The 18,755-nt window shown below is 44.4% G+C and overlaps 1 protein-coding gene across 3 annotated transcripts in view; it reads left to right on the top strand.

Moving 5' to 3' along the window:
* MCC (MCC regulator of Wnt signaling pathway) overlaps positions 1-18,755 on the top strand; it is a 271,105-nt gene that overhangs the window by 180,867 nt on the left and 71,483 nt on the right. For all 3 annotated transcript variants that reach the window (XM_077757204.1, XM_077757203.1, XM_077757205.1), the window contains exons 5-6: positions 10,011-10,174; positions 13,302-13,508. In XM_077757204.1, coding sequence (XP_077613330.1) covers positions 10,011-10,174; positions 13,302-13,508 — 371 coding nt within the window. The remainder of the gene's footprint in view (positions 1-10,010; positions 10,175-13,301; positions 13,509-18,755) is intronic.

Genomic DNA, 18,755 nt, shown 5'->3' with positions numbered 1-18,755 from the left:
CATGCATTCCTTGTGTTTAATCTTCAGCCTTGAAAGGAGGCCCTGTAAATCTCCTCACCTGTCAAATTGGGCTAGCAGGGTTCAGAGGGGGTGAGTCACTTGTCCAGGGCCACACAGCTAAGCAGTTGTTACCGTTGTTGGCGGCCGTGTTTCTGTAGATGTCTTTGCTCTTACATGCCTCTGCCTAAATGGTGAAACGTGCCTGCGGTTAGTATGTTCCGCTTACTGCGATCCTTTGAGGTCTCTTGTGCTGATGGGGGAATTTAGGGAGCAGCTGTGCCATCACAGCACCTGGCTTAATAGCAGTGTTTGCCGTTCATCGAGATTTTGCAGACTTCCATCTCAGAACACTTTGAGGCCAAGTGACTCTGGCTGTTGCCATAGAGCAGAACACAGATGCGTGTGTGCATGTTCGTGCGTGTGTGGGGCACACGCTCTAGCAGGCTGCTCTCCCAGCTCTGTTAATGGAACAGCAGAGCTCATCTGGAAATGTTGTTTGTAAAACAAAATCTTTGATCCACTGGACCTTTGCACAGCCTGCGTTGGGTTCTGCTCCTTATGTTGAGATCTCTTCTGGCATTATGTGAGAAATTCTTCTTTCCCTGGGATCTAGCAATGCTCAACTATTCCACACTCAGGGATGAAAGGAAGCATATGATACCTTGTTTGCTGGTGGGATCATTTAGATACAGATTTCCTCCTTATGAGTGGTTTTTGGAGGACAACCAAGGAAGAATTTAACACATGAAACCTGGCTCTTTGGCACAGCTGTGACTATGAAATATGTTTGACGTGAAAGCCAGATTTTCCTGGCATAATGGCCGATGAGACTTAATGGCTTCAGGAAAAAAAGTTCCAAAGTGTCAAGCAGCCACTCCCAGTGAGGAGAAAGGGGGGTCGGGGCAGGGAAAGGCAGCCCTGCCGCCTCCAAAAACGATTTCTGCGGGGTTGGAGAGAAGTGTTTACAAAGGCAAGGGAGGCTGTCTGGAGAAATTTGCATTTTTGTGAGGAATGGGGGTGACTAGATGGGTCCTCCAACAAAGACTTTTTAAAAGACCCTCAGATCATTTGTAACCTGATTCTGGAACTTTGAAGAATCAGGCCACAGGTTGGAAAGGTTAGACGGGATTGAAAATAGCCCCTTGAGTCATTGATGGAATAGGCCCCCTTTGTGGCCTTTTTGTTTTTCCTTTGCCTCACTTTAACTGGGCGGCTTAATTTTCCCTAAGCGGTTCACAGAGTTGGTCATCCCTGAGAACCAAGCCTAGAGGCGACTTTGAAGTTCTGAACTTTGACTCACTGGACTCTTTGAGGCGGCTGTGTGCTTTCTCCTTGGGATCTGAGCCTGGTCAAATAAGACCTGTCTGCGAATGTCAACAGGGCAGAATGATGGAAGAGTGCACCTAAAATCATTCTGGAACTTTCCTTACAGTAATCAAGCTTGTAAGCAGGAAAAGTCATGGCTTCTTTTCAGTTTATGTGACTTTGAAGCATTTCTCCCAAATTGTACTCAGTAGTTCTTCAGTCCCCAAAGGACACTTGGGGTATAAGATGCAAATGGCAAGGCATTGATCTACCACATTTATTCGAAATGAGTTCCCATAAATGTTGCGATTCAGGAACTCCTTTTGTAATATAAGTTGTCTCAATTTTCTAAACAGACTGTGTCTCTTCAGATGAAATTGGCTTTTTTTGGTTGTTGGAAACTCATGACATGTTTTTCCTTAAAACCAGCATTATAAAGGAGTGTTTGCTTCCAAGGCCAGCCAGTGAAAGCCTGTTTTATTTTTTTTATTATTTTTATATACTTTTAAAAAATGTTTTGTTTATTTCTGAGAGAACGAGCGAGTGAGCAGGGGAGGGTAGGAGAGAGAGGGAGACACAGAATCTGAAACAGCCTCCAGGCTCTGAGCTGGTTGTCAGCACAGAGCCCAACACGGGGCTCGAACCCGTGAGAACTGCGAGATCATTACCTGAGTTGAAGTCGGACGCTTAACCGACTGAGCCACCCAGGTGCCCCTGTGAAAGCCTGTTTTAATCTGTAATGGGAATAAAGTTTGGGACTCTCATCAGGGTTATTACAACCCCAACCAGCACTATGACCACGGTTACTGAAAGAAAGGATTGTGTCGACCATATCTGGATGTCAGAGGCACATCTCCCTTCTCCTGGAAGCTTTGGGAATTCTCCCATCCCTGCCACAGTGAGAGCCCCAGGGTCTGGAACTGGTATTGACAACCTGCTCTGCACTGGCACTGTTTGCTCTTGAGAGTTGAGACAGGGGCCTGACCAAAAAGGGCCCTTGAGCGGAGATGGAAGACCCAGGCACTGAGGAAGGACCATTTGGACCAGAGGTTATTGAGCTTGGGGAGAGAGTGGTCAGAGGTGATGTTGTAGAGAAACAAACTGTGTTAAAACTGCAAAGTGACCATAGCAACAATGAAAACAAATTCAGGCTGGTAAGTTTGGCTGAAAGGGAAGTCCTACAAGTACGGGGCGCCTGGGTGGCTCAGTCGGTTGGGCGTCTCAATTCTGCTCAGGTCATGGTCTTACAGTTCATGGGGTTGAGCCCCGCGTCGGGCTCTGTGCTGACATCTCAGAGCCTGGAGCCTACTTTGGATTCTATGTCTCCCTCTCTCTGCCCCTGTCGTGCTCTGTCTCTGTCTCTGTCTCTCTCTCTCTCTCTCTCTCTCAAAGTAAAAAAACATTAAAAGAAAAAGAAAAGAAAAAAAGTCCTGAAAGTACAACTTGGTTTCCTTTGGGAAAAGAAACACATCCCTTCCAGTGAAGTTAGGACCCGGCCAGCGTGGAGGCTGGTGGCTCCCACCCTGACTCGTGCCTGTGGTCTTGGGGGATCATTTGGGTGTGGCAGTGACACTTTCCAGAGAGCATTCTGGTTCTTGTAGCTGCACAGAGAAATAGATTATCACAGGGGTCCCCACATTAAATCTAGACTCAGTGTGTCCATGCTCCATCAGGCCTTCTGGCCTCGAATGGTAAAGTATTTATTCCCCCCTCAACTTTTTATTTTGAAAAACTTTAAACTTTCATAAATGGTAAAATGAACTCCTAAGAAGCCCTTTGTCTAGATTCACTAGCTGTTCATGTTATGACACATTGGATTTTTGCACACATGCAGAAATTTTTTTTTGAGCTATTTGAAAGTAAGTTGCAGACATCATGCAACTTCATGTTTCACCCTAAATATATCAGCACAAACCTCTTAACAACGGGAAACTTCTCTTTTTTAACCACAGCACTTTGATCATACTCGAGAATTTTAACCCAGATGGAATGTTATATATAGTCCATATTCAAATTTTCCTAAATGTACCATTAATGTCTTTTGTTGCTTTTGTTTAATCCAGAATCCAGTCAAGGCTCACACATTATATTTAGTTACCACGTCTCTTTATGCTCCTTTAATCTAGAACAAGTCTCCCACCTTTCTTGTCTTTCATGACCTTGACCTTTATGAAGAGGCCATGTGAGTAGCATCGTAGAAAGTCCCTCAGTCTGGATGGTCTGATTGTTTTCTTAGCATTAGATACGAGGTTAGCATTTTTTGCAAGAATATACATGGGTGGTGATGTGCCTTCACGACTGTGTTGCCGCAGGAAATTCATGGTATCAGTTTGTCCATAATGGCAATCTTGAGGTGCTTTTAAGCTGTCACAGCACCGTTCTTCGGAGTCCTCCTGCCTTCAGGAGATACAGGCCTGGTGTGCCGTACTCAGGGTGCAACCTTTATGGATCCTGTCTTTTTTTTTTTTTTAATAAATAGTTTATTGTCAAATTAGTTTCCACATAACACTCAGTGCTCATCCCCACAAGTGTCCTCCTCCATGCCCATCCCTTCTCCCCCCCACATCCATCAGTCTTCAGTTTTTGTCAGCATTCAAGAGTCTCTCATGGTTTGCCTCTCTCCCTTTCCCCCACCATTTCCGCCCTTCTTCTCCCCCTAGGTCCTCCGTCAAGTTCCTCCTAATCCTCCTATACGTGCAAACATATGGTATTTGTCCTTCTCTGCCTGACTTATTTCGCTCAGCATAACACCCTCAAGGTCCATCCATGTTGCTACACATGGCCAGATTTCATTGTTTCTCATTGCCATGTAGTATTCCATGGTATAGATAAACCACATCTTCTTGATCCATTCATCTGTTGATGGACACTTAGGCTCTTTCCATGTTTTAGCTATTGTGGAGAGTGCTGCTATGAACATTGGGGTACATGTGCTTATGGATACTGTCTTACTCCTTTCTTGCAGACCCTCCCGTTGTCTTCTGTTTCTTCTTTTCCGTGTTTTGTTCTAGTTTTGCTTATCCCTTGCCGCATGCCACGTGAAGGGGCTGCTTATAAAGGAAAGCCACAGCCCTCCTGGTTTCAGCGTTAGCACCGCAGCAGCAGCTGAGCGGTTACATCCTTAGGAGATCAGAGCTGGCCTCTTAGCAGAACCTCTAGGTTGATGCTGAAAGAATCTGTAGCTCTTTGCTCCATTTGACTTGCCTTATGAGACACAATGTACACCCAGGCAGAACAGCAGTTGAGGGGGAGGGGTGGTACATGTGCTGGCCTTTGGAAGGCTGTGGGGGGTTGTGGTTATGACCTGGGCTGCTGCACCACTAGGTAAGGCCTTTGGACTGTTCACAGCAGGCCTTCAGCTGCTTCTGTTTCTCAGACTGGCTCAAATTCACTGTGCCTAGCGTCTCTAACTTGAGTGGACACATCCACCTTAGGGATCCACCCAATTGAAAGCTTTCTGCCTTTTAAGCAGGGTGTGGTATGCCACGTGATAGGTCTTAGATTTGATGATTCTTGACCAGTGAGCCGCCTAACAAAAACTGGATACTTTTAAGTTGATTTACCAAAAAAGTCTTTCATTTCTTTTACACCTTCAGCTCAGGTGGTCTTTATTGAGCACTGGTCCGTGGCCACTGTTGTGAGCATCTGGGAACACAAGGACTAATAAACAGTCATTGGTCCCCAGGGCTGGACTTAGTAGGGTCGATATGTCCGTTAATAAGTAATTACAGGGAATGCAATGCCTCAAAGAAAGAAGTAGATAAGACTATAGGTGGGTGGGGGGTGGGCAAGATGCGTGAAGGGGAGTGAGAGATACAAGCTTCCACTTAGGGAATGAATGAGTCACAGGGATGAAAGGCACAGCACAGGGAATACAGTCAGTGACATTGTAATTGCGCTGCATGGTGACAGCAGCTAACAGCATAGTGTATAGACTTGTCCAGTCACCATGCTGTACAGCTGAAACTAATATAACATTGCATGCCAACTATACCACAATTTAAAAAACTTTTAAGGGATAATTTTTTTTAAAGACCTTAAGTAATCAGGGAAGACTTCCTAGGAAAGGGGTATTTTGAGGCAGAACTTGAAAAACAGCTATTAGGAGGAAGAGAGAGAGAGGCTTCCAAAGGAGGCTGGTACATGACCGGTAAAGGTAGAGCAGAAGCCCCAGGAGCGTGTGCTCTTGAAGCTGTGACCGTGTTGTGGAGCAGATCCGTTCTGGTAAAGGTGCACAGCTCAGGGTCAGGTGGACCAGGGAAAGTGTTTGTAATGTCTAATGTTGTATCAGGGTTAGGGTTTTTACAGGAGGTTCAAAAAAACCAATAACTTTGGACACCTGGGTGGCCCAGTCGGTGAGGAGTCTGACTTTGGCTCAGGTCGTGAACTTGGAATTCGTGAGTTCGAGCCCCATGCCTGGCCCTGTGCTGACAGCTCAGAGCCTGGAGCCTGCTTCAGATTCTGTGTCTCCCTCTCTCTCTGCCCCTCCCCCACTTGCACTCTCTCTATGTATTTCAAAAAAATTATATTAAAAAAATGTTTAAACAAAAAACTCCACAAAGAACAGGCAGCCTTTGACACCAGATGCAAAATGAACTAACTCTGGGATAGTTCCTTGTATGGAGCTCAAGGGGTAGGCTTCGTTGATCCTGAGGAAGAAAGAAGAAAATTAGTGTATGTGTTTAGCCCAGCAAGAATGCTGGTTTGGGTTAATTTTCATAGCCATGAACACCCTCTTTCCTCTTTCCCGATTGTCCTAGTACTTGGGTTTTCCCTCAAACAACAATGTAAGAACCTAAGCCGCTGGGTTCTCCTTGGAAAAATGACCCTGAGCTCTCTCGTCTTTGTAGGTCCTCTCAGAAATCTAACGGGGAAAAGTTATATTTAGAGCTGACAGCAGAGGCAGGGCTGATTGGAGGGGCTAGGGCTCAGTGAGCAGCAGTGAGGGAAGCAGAGGAGCGCCATGGCCATGCTGAGTCCAAAGCAGCCAGCTGCTGGCCACTCCACAGATGCTTGTCGAGTGAGGAGCCAGGCACACTATTGCCAGACCTGATTTTACAACAATAGCCATAAATTCTAATGACTTGACAATTAATTCAAAACTGTTTAGAAAAAACCAGAAGGGCTGTGCCAGATATCAACCCCAACACAATGCATCCTGGGCTGCAGGTGGCTAGCTGCCTCCTCTGCTCAAAGGGAGATGCTCATTCCATTCATTCATCTGTGTCCCCTGTTTCATCTTTCCAGCAAATTAGACACTGCAAGGCACAAAGCCAAGACTGTGTGAACTTACGCCTTCCCAGAATTCCCTTCACGTTGTACTTTAACACAAGTTAATTCTAATTGAAGGTTAGTATAAGAAGAAACCATATGAAATCCGTCTATGTTTGAAACTGTGTCTGCGGAAGCTGGTGATCACATTGGGTTACACCACGTACGAAGTCCCATGCACCTAAATACTTTTAGCATCTGTTGCTAAGAACACATTGTCTCTCTTGTGAAACTGGAATGCTTCCTACTTTCTGACAGGACAGTTTCATTTTTGCTCTGGCTGCCAGGAAGCTCAGGGCTAAGTGGCAGCGTCCGCCCCAGCAGCTATATGAGTCTCCATTTGCATCCTCGGGCTTTCCCTGGTTCCAGTCACTGTGCTTCCCCCTTTTTCCCTCATCCTGCTCTTAAGCACTTAATAATACAAATCATTCAGGGATGCTTGAGTGGCTTAGTCAGTTAAGCAATCAACTTCAGCTCAGGTCATGATCTCGCGGCTCGTGAGTTTGAGCCCCATATAGGGCTCTGTGCTCACATCTCAGAACCTGAAACCTGCTTCAGATTCTGTGTCCCTCTCTCACTCTGCCTCTTCTCTGTTCTTGCTCTGGCACTCTCTCCCTCTCTCTCTCACTCAAGAATAAATAAACACTAAAAAATAATGCAAATAATTCAAGAGTGTGTGTTAACTCCATCTCAGTGTACCAGGAACCCTGCACTTCAAGGTAAAAGATCATTTGGAGAAATTTCTCTGTTTATTACTTAGAATTAAGTGGGCTCCAGAGACAGTCCCAGTGGTTTGCTCCAGACCTCCTGGCCCTGAGTTGGTGGTAGGCACCTGTGCTTCATCTCCAGAGAGCCTTCTATAGTGAGGAGTGCCTCTCAGTGGTTAGCAGCTCAGGGAATGGTCCGTGATGAGGACAAAAAGCGTAAGATTGATGTAAAACATGATGCTACTGGCACCGTGTTTCCAGTCTGTCTGTCTCTTAAATATATGATGTGAGGTTCACATTTGCCCACTTAAAAATAATTCTTGATCGCCTACGCTATTCTTATTGCAGATACACTGGTGAGGAAGATCAAAGTTTCTTCTTGGAGCTCACATTTCAGAGAGAAGAGATAAGAGGCACCTAAATCAGATCAGATCGTGGTAATTGGCATGAAGAAGGCAGGATAATGGGGTAGGCACTGAGCCGAGAGAGGAGCTGGAACCCTATGCTTTAGGTTGGGAAGAGGCTTGATGAGGAGGTGCCATTTGAGCTGAGAGCAGAGTAAGTGGAGACTTGGGCAGAAATCAGTCTTGGCAGAGGAAACAGTAGAGGAAAAGGAAGTTCTGGAGCAGACAGGAAATTGGCGTCCTCCAAGGATGGAGAGAAGGTCAGGAGTGTAAACGGAGTGAGGGAGGGGAAGGGAGGCGGGCAGATGAGGCAAGGACAGGATCAGTGGTTCTAATTTTGGCTGCACGTGAGTGTGATATGAAGAACTTTAAAAATGTTCCCAGTGCCGAAGCCCCACCTCCAGAGACTGTGATTTAATTGGTCTGGGGTGGGGCCTGGATGTTGGTAACTTATAAAAGCTCCCCAGAAAATTGCATGGTGCAGCCTGGGTTGAGAACATCATCAGTCCTGATCATGCAGAGTCTCATAGACTCTGGTGAGGAGTTTAGATTTTAGTTGAATGACGGTGGGAAGCCATTAGGTGGTCTGTGCTAGGGGAGTAACATCTGGCTTACGTCCTTAAGAGGCTCACTTTGGCTGCAGTGTGGGGAGTGGAGGTTGGAAGTCGTTTAGGTGGTTCCGTGGAGAAATCATGGTAGTTTGAACTGTGGTGGTATCTGCGGAGATGGTAAGAAGAACTCACTTTGGGGATAGGCTTTGGCATTTGCACTCACAAGATGGGTTGGGTTCCGGATGTGAGGCAAAAAGAAATGAAGCTTGCCTGAGAGTTAACCTAAGTAATTGAGTGATGCCATTCCAGAGATGGGTAGGAACGATGTGAGAGGAGGGAAAATAATTATGTTCATTGGTTGGTATGAAAGCCTCAGGGTGTCTTCTCTCTAGATTGAGGCAACTTGGAGACCCAGGCAGTCAAATAAGATTGGCCAAAATATTCTGATAACGCCTGTTTCTTATAGTACTGAGGGTTTTNGTTCCGGATGTGAGGCAAAAAGAAATGAACCTTGCCTGAGAGTTAACCTAAGTAATTGAGTGATGCCATTCCAGAGATGGGTAGGAACGATGTGAGAGGAGGGAAAATAATTATGTTCATTGGTTGGTATGAAAGCCTCAGGGTGTCTTCTCTCTAGATTGAGGCAACTTGGAGACCCAGGCAGTCAAATAAGATTGGCCAAAATATTCTGATAAAGCCTGTTTCTTATAGTACTGAGGGTTTTGTTTTGTTTTGTTTTTAAAGTCTTGCAAAGGTAAACACCAAAAGCAATGGACTGTTTTAGTGCATGGAGCCTGTGCTGAGGAGGGGGTTAGAGGATGGAGAAGAGACACGGAAGACGTTGAATCCCTTTCATGCAGGAAATCAGACCTGGGTGGGGGAAGAATGTACTCTGTGAGGTTGCTTAGAGCGAACACCTGTCTTGCTACAAGAAAAGAATCCAAAATAGCAGGTTATTTGTGTTTGACTTTAAGGGGAGTTTTTCCCCCCACAAAATTTCCTTCTAAAATATTTGTAACTTACATTAAATTATAATTAATTTTTCTTCCCAAACCAGGCCCTAGATGTCGAGCAAGGAAAAGTAACCCAGATTTTTAAGTCAGAATCAAATTATTGGAATGGTTTACAAGACCTTTACGTGGAGAACAAAATGAACTTCATTAGAACAGTTTACTTTTCCCCTCATGGAAAAGTGAGTTAAATTGCAGTGGTAGAACACGTTGAGTGGTCATATCAGAAAAAAAAAGTCCTGATGATAAGCTCATTGGAGGCAAGCACTGTTCTCTTACATTTTTACTTTTTAAAATGCCTGGTGTCCCTGTTCACTCTGGGCCTTTTTGTTTTGTTCATTTAGTAAAGTTATGAGATCTTAGCTGAAACTCTTTCTGTTGTCTGCTTGTCTGAATGGCTGAGGAGGAAGGTTGACCAGAAGTCTTCTGAAGTCCCAACAGCCCTTTGTGGGACCCTTTTTCATTCTTACCAAAGAATTTGAGAAATAGCTGTTTTCTAGGGAAAGACGAGAGCATTTAGCATGGCATGTCTATCTAGAAAATGGCCAAGATCTGAAACTCCTAAGTAAAGGCTTTACGTTGGCTCTAAGCCTCAGAGGCAGTGCCAGCAGCCTGTGAGTTGAGGCCACATAGCAGGAAAGTCGGAAATACGAAGCACCATTGCCATTCCATTTTACCTGACTGGGTCCCTCACGGTAAGTGAAACAGAGCATCCATTACCCACCTGCCTGCTGAACTCCTCGCATCCACATTTGCTCACAGATAATTGCAGTGACCTGAACTCGGAGCTACAGAGGGTGCTGACGGGGCTGGAGAATGTGGTCTGCTGCCGGAAGAAGAGCAGCTGCGGCCTCTCTGTGGCCGAAGTGGACAGGCACATCGAGCAGCTCACCACGGCCAGCGAGCACTGTGACTTGGCTATCAAGGTACACCATCCCCACCCTCTGGCTGGCTCTTTGAGAGTATCCGAGGGAAATGGTCACATTTCTCTCTCTTTTGAAGTGTGGTTTTCTCAAATATGTGTTAGGAATGAGCATTTCTAAGAAAACCATACTATACATTGGAGTAGGAAGAAGTAGGAGCCCTCTAAATTTTTGTTGGGCCGAGTCACATTGAAAAAAAAAAAAAAGGCATGGGGCACCTAGGTGGCTCAGTCGGTTAACTGTCCAGCTTCGGCTCAGACCATGATCTCAGGGTTTGTGAGTTTGAGCCCCTCATTGGGCTCTCTGCTATCAGTGCAGAGCCTGCTTCGGATCCTCTGTCTCCCTCTCTCTCGCTCTGCCCCTCCCATGTGCTCTCTCTCTCTTTCTCTCTCTCAAAAATAAACAAACATTAGCAACAATTTATTATTTCGGCAAAGTCACTGGCTTTGCGGCAGAAATAGTGATTTCCTGGGGTGCCTGGGTGGCACAGTCAGTTAAGCATCCAACTTCGGTTCAGGTCATGATCTCACAGTTTGTGAGTTCGAGCTCCATGTCAGGCTCTGTGCTGACAGCTTGGAGCCTGGAGCCTGCTTCGGATTGCCTCCCTCTCTCTCTGCCCCTCCCCCACTCATGCTTTGTCTGTCTCTCTCCCTCAGGAAAAAAAAAAAGAAAAAAAAGAAATGACAATTTCCTTGAAAACTCTAAGACTGCTGGTATTGAATTGTATCGTTTTTCTGTGGCCCATCATGTAGCACTTTCAAGTTGTAGGATTAACTTGGAAGTTTTATTTCAGCTCTAAGGTCACTAGAATATTATTTCAGAAGATCCCCATTCATGGTGCTAATTCAGGGTCTGAATGAGTCCTCTCTCCTGAGCACACTGGACTAGGTGTAAGCCACGCCTGTCACAGCCATCTGTCTTCCTGCTTAGGGACCACCCGTGAGGAAGGTGCTGCATCTGCACAAACTCCTCATGAGCGAGGGGGGCGCCTATCTTGTTGCTCTTGGGCCTCTGGTATCTTTATTCCACTTCACCAGAGCTCAGTAAGGTAGGCAGAGCACTTCACACTGAGAAGTCTGGGAGGAGCCTACGTAAAGGGAAAATGTGACATGTTAATTGAAAAATACCTTCGATGCTAGGCCTGGGTTTCTATCCACAGGAATCTTGGATTTCACAAAAGAGCTGTGGTACCTCCAGGTAAACATGATTCATGTGTGTAATGCAGCTGGTTTGCCATCTTATTCATCTTGGTTATCAATATACAGTTGATGTGGTTTGGGGAAGCAAACCACAGGTATTTCTTTCATTTTAGACTCTGAGGCCCTATATATTTTTTTCCTTTTCTTTTAAATTAAAAAAAAAATTTTTTTTTTTATTCTTGAGAGACAGAGTGTGTGTAGGGGGAGGGNGTTGCTCTTGGGCCTCTGGTATCTTTATTCCACTTCACCAGAGCTCAGTAAGGTAGGCAGAGCACTTCACACTGAGAAGTCTGGGAGGAGCCTACGTAAAGGGAAAATGTGACATGTTAATTGAAAAATACCTTCGATGCTAGGCCTGGGTTTCTATCCACAGGAATCTTGGATTTCACAAAAGAGCTGTGGTACCTCCAGGTAAACATGATTCATGTGTGTAATGCAGCTGGTTTGCAATCTTATTCATCTTGGTTATCAATATACAGTTGATGTGGTTTGGGGAAGCAAACCACAGGTATTTCTTTCATTTTAGACTCTGAGGCCCTATATATTTTTTTCCTTTTCTTTTAAATTAAAAAAAAATTTTTTTTTTTTATTCTTGAGAGACAGTGTGTGTAGGGGGAGGGGCAGAGAGAGGGGGAGACACAGAATCCAAAGCAGGCTCCAGGCTCCAAGCTGTCAGCACAGAGCCCAACGCAGGGCTCGAACTCCCGAACCTTGAGATCATGACCTGAGCCGAAGTTGGATGCTTAACCAGCTGAGCCACCCAGGCGCTGCTCCCGGGCCCTAGATTTGACTGTAATATCAACTTAGGTGCCAGCCCTAGCCTCAGCATGGAGAGGGCAGGCAGGGGCTGAGGATTTCTGCTAGCTAGCAAGAGCCTGGAGCAGGGCTGATGAGGAAAAGAGCCTCAGATTTGAGGGACAAGATGAAACCCCACATGGGAAAAGGGGTGACAAGATTTGGGTAACTTTTTCATGAAGGAACCAGCGTGGGCACCCACGGGAGTCATCCCCTCACATTCTTGAATTTTTGAGACCACCTGTTTCTCCTCATGTCTCCTCACTACCTTCTACCCTACATGGTAATCTTCCCTCTTTTTTCCATAGCAGTTGGCTTTGTTTCTTATGCCAAAGGGCAATGGATGTCAATAGTTTCTGAAAGCAAGCAGAAGGAATTCTTTCTTTTTTTTTTCTAATTTTATGCATGTTCCTTCTCCATTAATACTATGTTTTAAATGGATTTGTAAAAAAAAAAAAGAAAGAAAAAAAAACCTCTTCAAGTATTATGAAGATTCTCTTCTTTTTAGCTCATAGCTGTCTTGTTAATTAACTAAATCCCTGCTGTCTTAGAAGCATCCACAACGAGCTTCATCTTTTCTGTGTCACTGAGGTTTATTTTTATCTTTCACATCTTGGGACTGAACCTCATTCACACCTTCTGAATTCTGATATGACACGGAAAGCTGGAAATGGTGATGGGACTCCCCGGTTTCTCGGAGTTGGAATGTGCGAGGCCTCTAATTTGGGAAACTTCAAGTTAGATTTTGTATGCTGTTTGCAACTTCACATTTGCACCACGACGATCAGCAGCTGGCTTGCCGTCTGCTTATGCGTATTCACCGACTCCAGAACGTGGGCGGAGGAGATAAACGCTTGTGCGGACATGGCAGTTCGAGCCGCAGATAGACAAACGTACCTTGGAGGGACTATGTTGTTCTTACTCTGGGAACTGTTGGGAAACACAGACTGTGACCCAGGCAAGTGACAGAGCCTTATCCGAAAACGGGAAGAGGATAATTTGGGGTTAGTCATGGTTCCTGTTGGCAGTGAAAGGACTGAGGAATCGTCTTGTCAGCACTCGCTCCCATCCTGCCTGTTTGCTTCCCCCCTCCTTTCTCCCAGGTAACCCACTTGCCTTGTCTTTGTGCTTTCCAGACAGTCGAGGAGATCGAGGGGGTACTTGGCCGGGACCTGTATCCCAACCTGGCTGAAGAGCGGTCTCATTGGGAGAAGGAGCTGGCTGGGCTAAGGGAAGAGAATGAAAGTCTGACCGCCATGCTGTGCAGCAAGGAGGAGGAGCTGAACAGGACCAAGGCCACCATGAACGCCATCCGGGAGGAGCGGGACCGGCTCCGGAGGCGGGTGAGCACGCCAAGTCCAACATGGCCAGGCCTTTCCCCCAGGCCGTGGGGCTGAAAGACACATGAGCGCACGCTGCCAAGGGCAGCCCCAAGAATGTTGTGGGACTTGCAGTCTTGGGAGTCTCCATCCCTTTCTGATCATGAAGCCATTCTCAAAAGGGGAGTAGTTTGAAAGTGCTGAGGTGTGCAGGGAAGACTTAACACAATACTCCTCTCTGGCATCACATCTACGTGGATGGTAAAATTATATCCACTCAGTGCTTCTCAAACCATCCTCCAGGGTAGGCACATCTTCCCCAAGCTCAATTAAATTAACTTCTTTTAAGATAGACTAAAAATATTTCATAATTTGCAAAAATTTATACATTTCTCCCTTTGCAGTTTCTTCTATAAAATTTTCTTTCAATTTATAGACTACTTGCTCTCACACAGATTCTGATGTGAAATATCATCTCTAATGCACGTATTAATGTTATGATAATCATATATGTGTGTGTGCATACATACTTTCTGTGTGTTAAGTGTGTGTCTGTGTATGTATATGTGTGTTATTCTGGCATTCACCCCAACATACCCCAACATGCCAAATGGATGTATGGTCTGAACCAGTTTTAAGAGCAACTTGCTCAGGAAATACATCCATTACTAAAGGAGCTGATGTTTCAGAAGAGAAATGTTTGGTGAAATTGTTGAAGCACTTGGTTTTTCAAAGATGGAGTTTTTTGTTCTGTTTTGTTTTGTTTTGTTTTTCAGGAACCCACAAGTATTTCTTTGTTAGGCTGTGAATTTGATCTGTGATTGGTCTGGGGTGAAGCAGTGAATTCTTGAGTCAGAAATCCATTCCCTCTGAACTTCACTTTCATTTACTAGACCTGCTTTACTCTCTTTTTCAATCTTGGCAATATTACAAGCTTGCTTTCTACTGTGCTTTGACTGGCAATTCTGCACACGGATAAAGTTGACTTAGGTAAAGTACATTTAGTAGATCCCCTCATTCTTCACCATGGCTTTTTCTCCTTTTATTTTATATTTTTTAAGTTAATTTATTTTGAGAGAGAGAGAACCAGCAGGGGAGGGGCAGAGAGAGGGACAGAGGATTGGAAGCAGGCGCTGTACTGACAGCAGAGAGCCTGATGAGGGGCGCAAACTCCCACACTGCGAGATCATAACCTGAACCAAAGTCAGATGCTTAACCAACTGAGCCACCTAGGCACCCTTCTCCTTTACTTTTATTTACTTATTATTTTAATGTTTAGTTATTTTTGAGAGAGCGGCAGGGTGGGGGGGGGAAGGGCAGAGAGAGACGGAGACACAGAATCTGAGGCAGGCTCCAGGCTCTCAGCTGTCAGCACAAGGCTTGAACTCACAAACCGCAAGATCATGATCTGAGCTATAGTTGGATACTTAACCGACTGAGCCACCCAGTAACCTCTCCACTCCTTTNAAGTCCCCTGCTATTAGCACATTCTTATCTATAAGCTTGTTTCTGTTTGTGATTAATTGTTTTAGATATGGTGCTCCCATATTCGGTGCATAGACATTTATGATAGTTCTCNTTTCAAGCCCAGATATTAATTTTACCATTATTATTCTAAAATCTTGTTTAGTTATGCTGCTGATATCTGTTTTGAGCAGTTCATTAGCTGTCATTTCTTCTTGGAGTTTCTTTGGAGGAGAGCTCTTTCGTTTTGTCATTTTAGTTAGCTTTCCAGCCTTTGTTAGTTTTAAAGACCTGTTAAGCTCTCTGTACCTATGAGCGTTGCTGTATCCAAAAGACTCTTTGACTCTTCAGGGCCTATCCTTTCAGAGAGTATTTTTTGAATGGTATCTCTTGGTCTCCCTTGTTGGGACCTTGGTTATTTTATTTTCCTATTCGTAGTGATATTTGGGACTCTCCACCTTGTGTACTCTGGCTTGTTTCTTGAGGTAGCCGTTAGAAGTCTTTCTCAGTGGATTCTGTGTCCTTTTTCTCCCAATCTCTCAGGTTTTGTAAGGTTTCCAATGGCTTCAGATCTTCTCCGTGTAAAATATGGGCGCGAGTGCAAGTACGGAGCTCCTTACTTCTCCGCCATCTTGCCCCTCCTCCAGGTGCTGGTAACGTTGTGGAGCAATTGGAACTCTCATGAGCTTTATCTTTTGACCACTAGCAGTCTCTTGATAAAACAGGGTCAAAGACAAGTGGATAAGTTCCCCAGGCAGCTCCCAGCGCAGCTCTGTCTGGAAATGATCACCAAAGATGTCCTGATTTTTGCTCGTTTGCTGCTTGCCTTGTTGAGATCCACTTTATAGTTCAAGAGAGTCTTCGATTCAGGATTCCTCGCTTATCTGCGGATCCGCTTTCTGCGGTTTCAGTTTCCCATGGACAACCCTCCGCTCCTTTACTTTTAAAGAACACCTTGGAAATAACTTGTCTTCAGTAAGGTCAGCGTGTGTACATCATTCTGTTTTTAATCCACACACAGGTTTTCTTGGTTGCCATTAAATATGAATGTGGAAGAAATTACCATTTTTGATCATGATCAGCTCTTGTCCTCATTTGTGGGTCATGTCATAATTATAAGGCCAGCATTCCTATCTCTCATATCGGAATGTGATTTTGTCTGAATTCACATGCCTAAGATTATTTTCAGTCCCAGCTGTATGGGATGCCATTCTCTGCACTTGCGTCAGCAGGTGTAAATCATCGCAGTCAGCAAAGACTTTATCTGGGCAAGCTGATGAAATTTACTTAGTGCTGAGGCCCACACCACCTGGAGCTTCCTGGGTTACACTCCCTGATCATTATGACTAATGCCCTAATTAGGCGTGCTTGCTCTTAGCGTGCACATTCGGATGGTGCATGTTTTGTGAAGGAAGTGTTGGTCTTAGATGTAATTACATATTGTGTATTAGAATAAATTTTGTCCTCTAAACTTGAGTTACTAAAGTACAAGACAGCCCTGGATTGTGACAAGCAAAGGAAGAAAAGCCAATCCCCCTTCTTTAAGTATTTTCTCCAACTCTGGAGGTTAGTGTTCAGAACGGCATATTGTGGTGGTACTATCCCTATGTACTTGGGGTCACAGCCTGACCTACCAAGTCACCATGGACCTTTAGCAAATTACCTAATCTCTCTGAGCTTCAGTTTACTCTGCCATGAAATGGGAATAAGAATAGTATCCAACACAGGAAAATTAGCTAATACTCTAAAGCACTTAGACAATTTTAATTATTTTTTCTTAATTTTTAAAAATACTTTTTAATATATTTTTGAGAGAGAAAAACAGAGCACAAGTGGGAGAGGGGCAGAGAGAGAGGGAGATACAGAATCTGAAGCAGGCTCCAGGCTCTGAGCTGTCAGCACAGAGCCTGATGTAGGGCACGAACCCACGAACAATGAGATCATGACCTACAGCGGAAGTTGGTCGCTTAGCCACCCAGGCACCCTTAATTCTCTTCACACTTAGTACCTTTGAAGTTTTGCAATTAATATGATTTTATATAGTTTATATTTCTATTGCATCCAAATCATGAAATGTTGAGGAACTTGTGTCTCTTCCTCAACTGGAAATGTCCTCAGAAATTTGTATACCTACCTACGATTTATTTCTCTGTTTCAAAATAATTGTGGGTCTCTAGCAATAGCTGCCTTAGAATGCCAGTTGGCTAGACTTTAAATGCTGGATGACTTCTACTCACTACCACCCAATATATTTCTTTTCCCTGAGGAGGAATCTGTCTTTTGTGGTTCGTTTTCTTCTGTTCTTCCTGATGTGTAGCTCTTTGGAATGATTAAGGTACAGTTTGGTTTCCATCTCTGTGATACCACATGGCTTGTTTGCCTTTGCTGCCTTTAGAGCAGGTCTGAATCCCCAGTTCATCAAAGTTGCCTGAAAAGCAACTGTGGCTACGTTTCTTTTCATTGCTCACATCATCGTGTAAAACTTGAACTGGCCAGATCAATAGGATTGGTGCTTGCCCCCTGCCTGTAATTAAACAAAGTGCTCTCAGTAGGTTTTCTAAGCCTTGTTCCAGATTTAATTAAATTAGATCTTTAATGTCAGTTAACAGATTGGGCTACTTGGCAGAGCAGTAACTAAGGAACAACAGACAGACAATTTTTATTATTGGTCCAGCTCATTATTAAATGAGATAATCATTTATGTCTATATGCTCAATAATATAACCACTCATTTCCTCACACTTTAAGAAGTGGGCTTAATTTAGGCAAGGTAGAATTAATTACTCTAGAAAGGAAGCCCTTTGCTCTTCATTCATTTATTCATTTCATAAACTTGATAGGCCATCTCGTCTGTGCCGGGCGGAGAGGTTATAGTGATAAATAGGACCTAGTCCTTGGCTTAAAGGATCTTGGAGAGAGAGGCTAGCCAACAAGTCATTACAATGGTGTGTGTCATGCTGTAGGGAGCGATGAACACACAGGGCACCCTGGCAGTCCAGAGGAGCGTCATTTGAGGGTAGGTCCAGCCTCACCACACTACCTGCATCTTTTACCTAATTGCTTAGGTCAACTGCCATGTAGCAAAACTCATCAGTGCTTTCCTCAGATAGTTGGGTAAAGCAAACTGGATGGGAGCACAGGCTCCTGAATCTGTATCCCATTGAGTCATAGACTTAAATCAAAATCAGACCATGCAAGTTCCTTCTGAGAGTTTGTACACTTTCTTCGGTAAGTTCTACAAACTCATGGCATAAGGTGGTGGTAGGAGGGTTTCTTCTGTGTACCGCATGTCCCACATGGGTATTTTCAGCAAGTCTGGAAGTGAATTTCATCACCCATATCTGGGCTTGCTTCATCCCTGGGGTTTGACTTCAGCTTTGAGTCTCTGGTCATCACCACAGTGAATTCAAGAGACTGGAAGACACTGTTTTGAACTAAATAAAAGTCACCCTAATCTCAAGTTTCTCGTTCTCTACTTTTGCTTTCCCTCAAAATGTCTTAAAAACCCTTAGTGTTAGTCAATTGACTTAGCTCGGCAGGGGAAGGACAGTATTTCCACTAGTCCTAAGAAGATACAATTTGTCTGTCTTTTCCAAACCAATTACTCTTGATTACTAAATGTAGTGTTACATTTGTGAGGGATTTCATTGTTAGGTGTTCATAGGACCCATGTAATACAAATGGAATCGGTTCAGCTAAAGTCTTTTAAAATATAAATGGGTTCTTAACATCAGATTTAAAAAAAAATTTTTTTAATGTTTATTTGTTTTTGAGAGAGTGTGAATGGGGAAGGGGTAGAGAGAGAGA

This window comes from Crocuta crocuta, unplaced genomic scaffold (genome assembly GCF_008692635.1).
Source record: "Crocuta crocuta isolate KB4526 unplaced genomic scaffold, BGI_CrCroc_1.0 scaffold131, whole genome shotgun sequence".
Lineage (NCBI taxonomy): Eukaryota > Metazoa > Chordata > Mammalia > Carnivora > Hyaenidae > Crocuta > Crocuta crocuta.
Note: the sequence above shows the minus strand (reverse complement) of the source record. Positions and strands in the feature narration are given on the sequence as shown.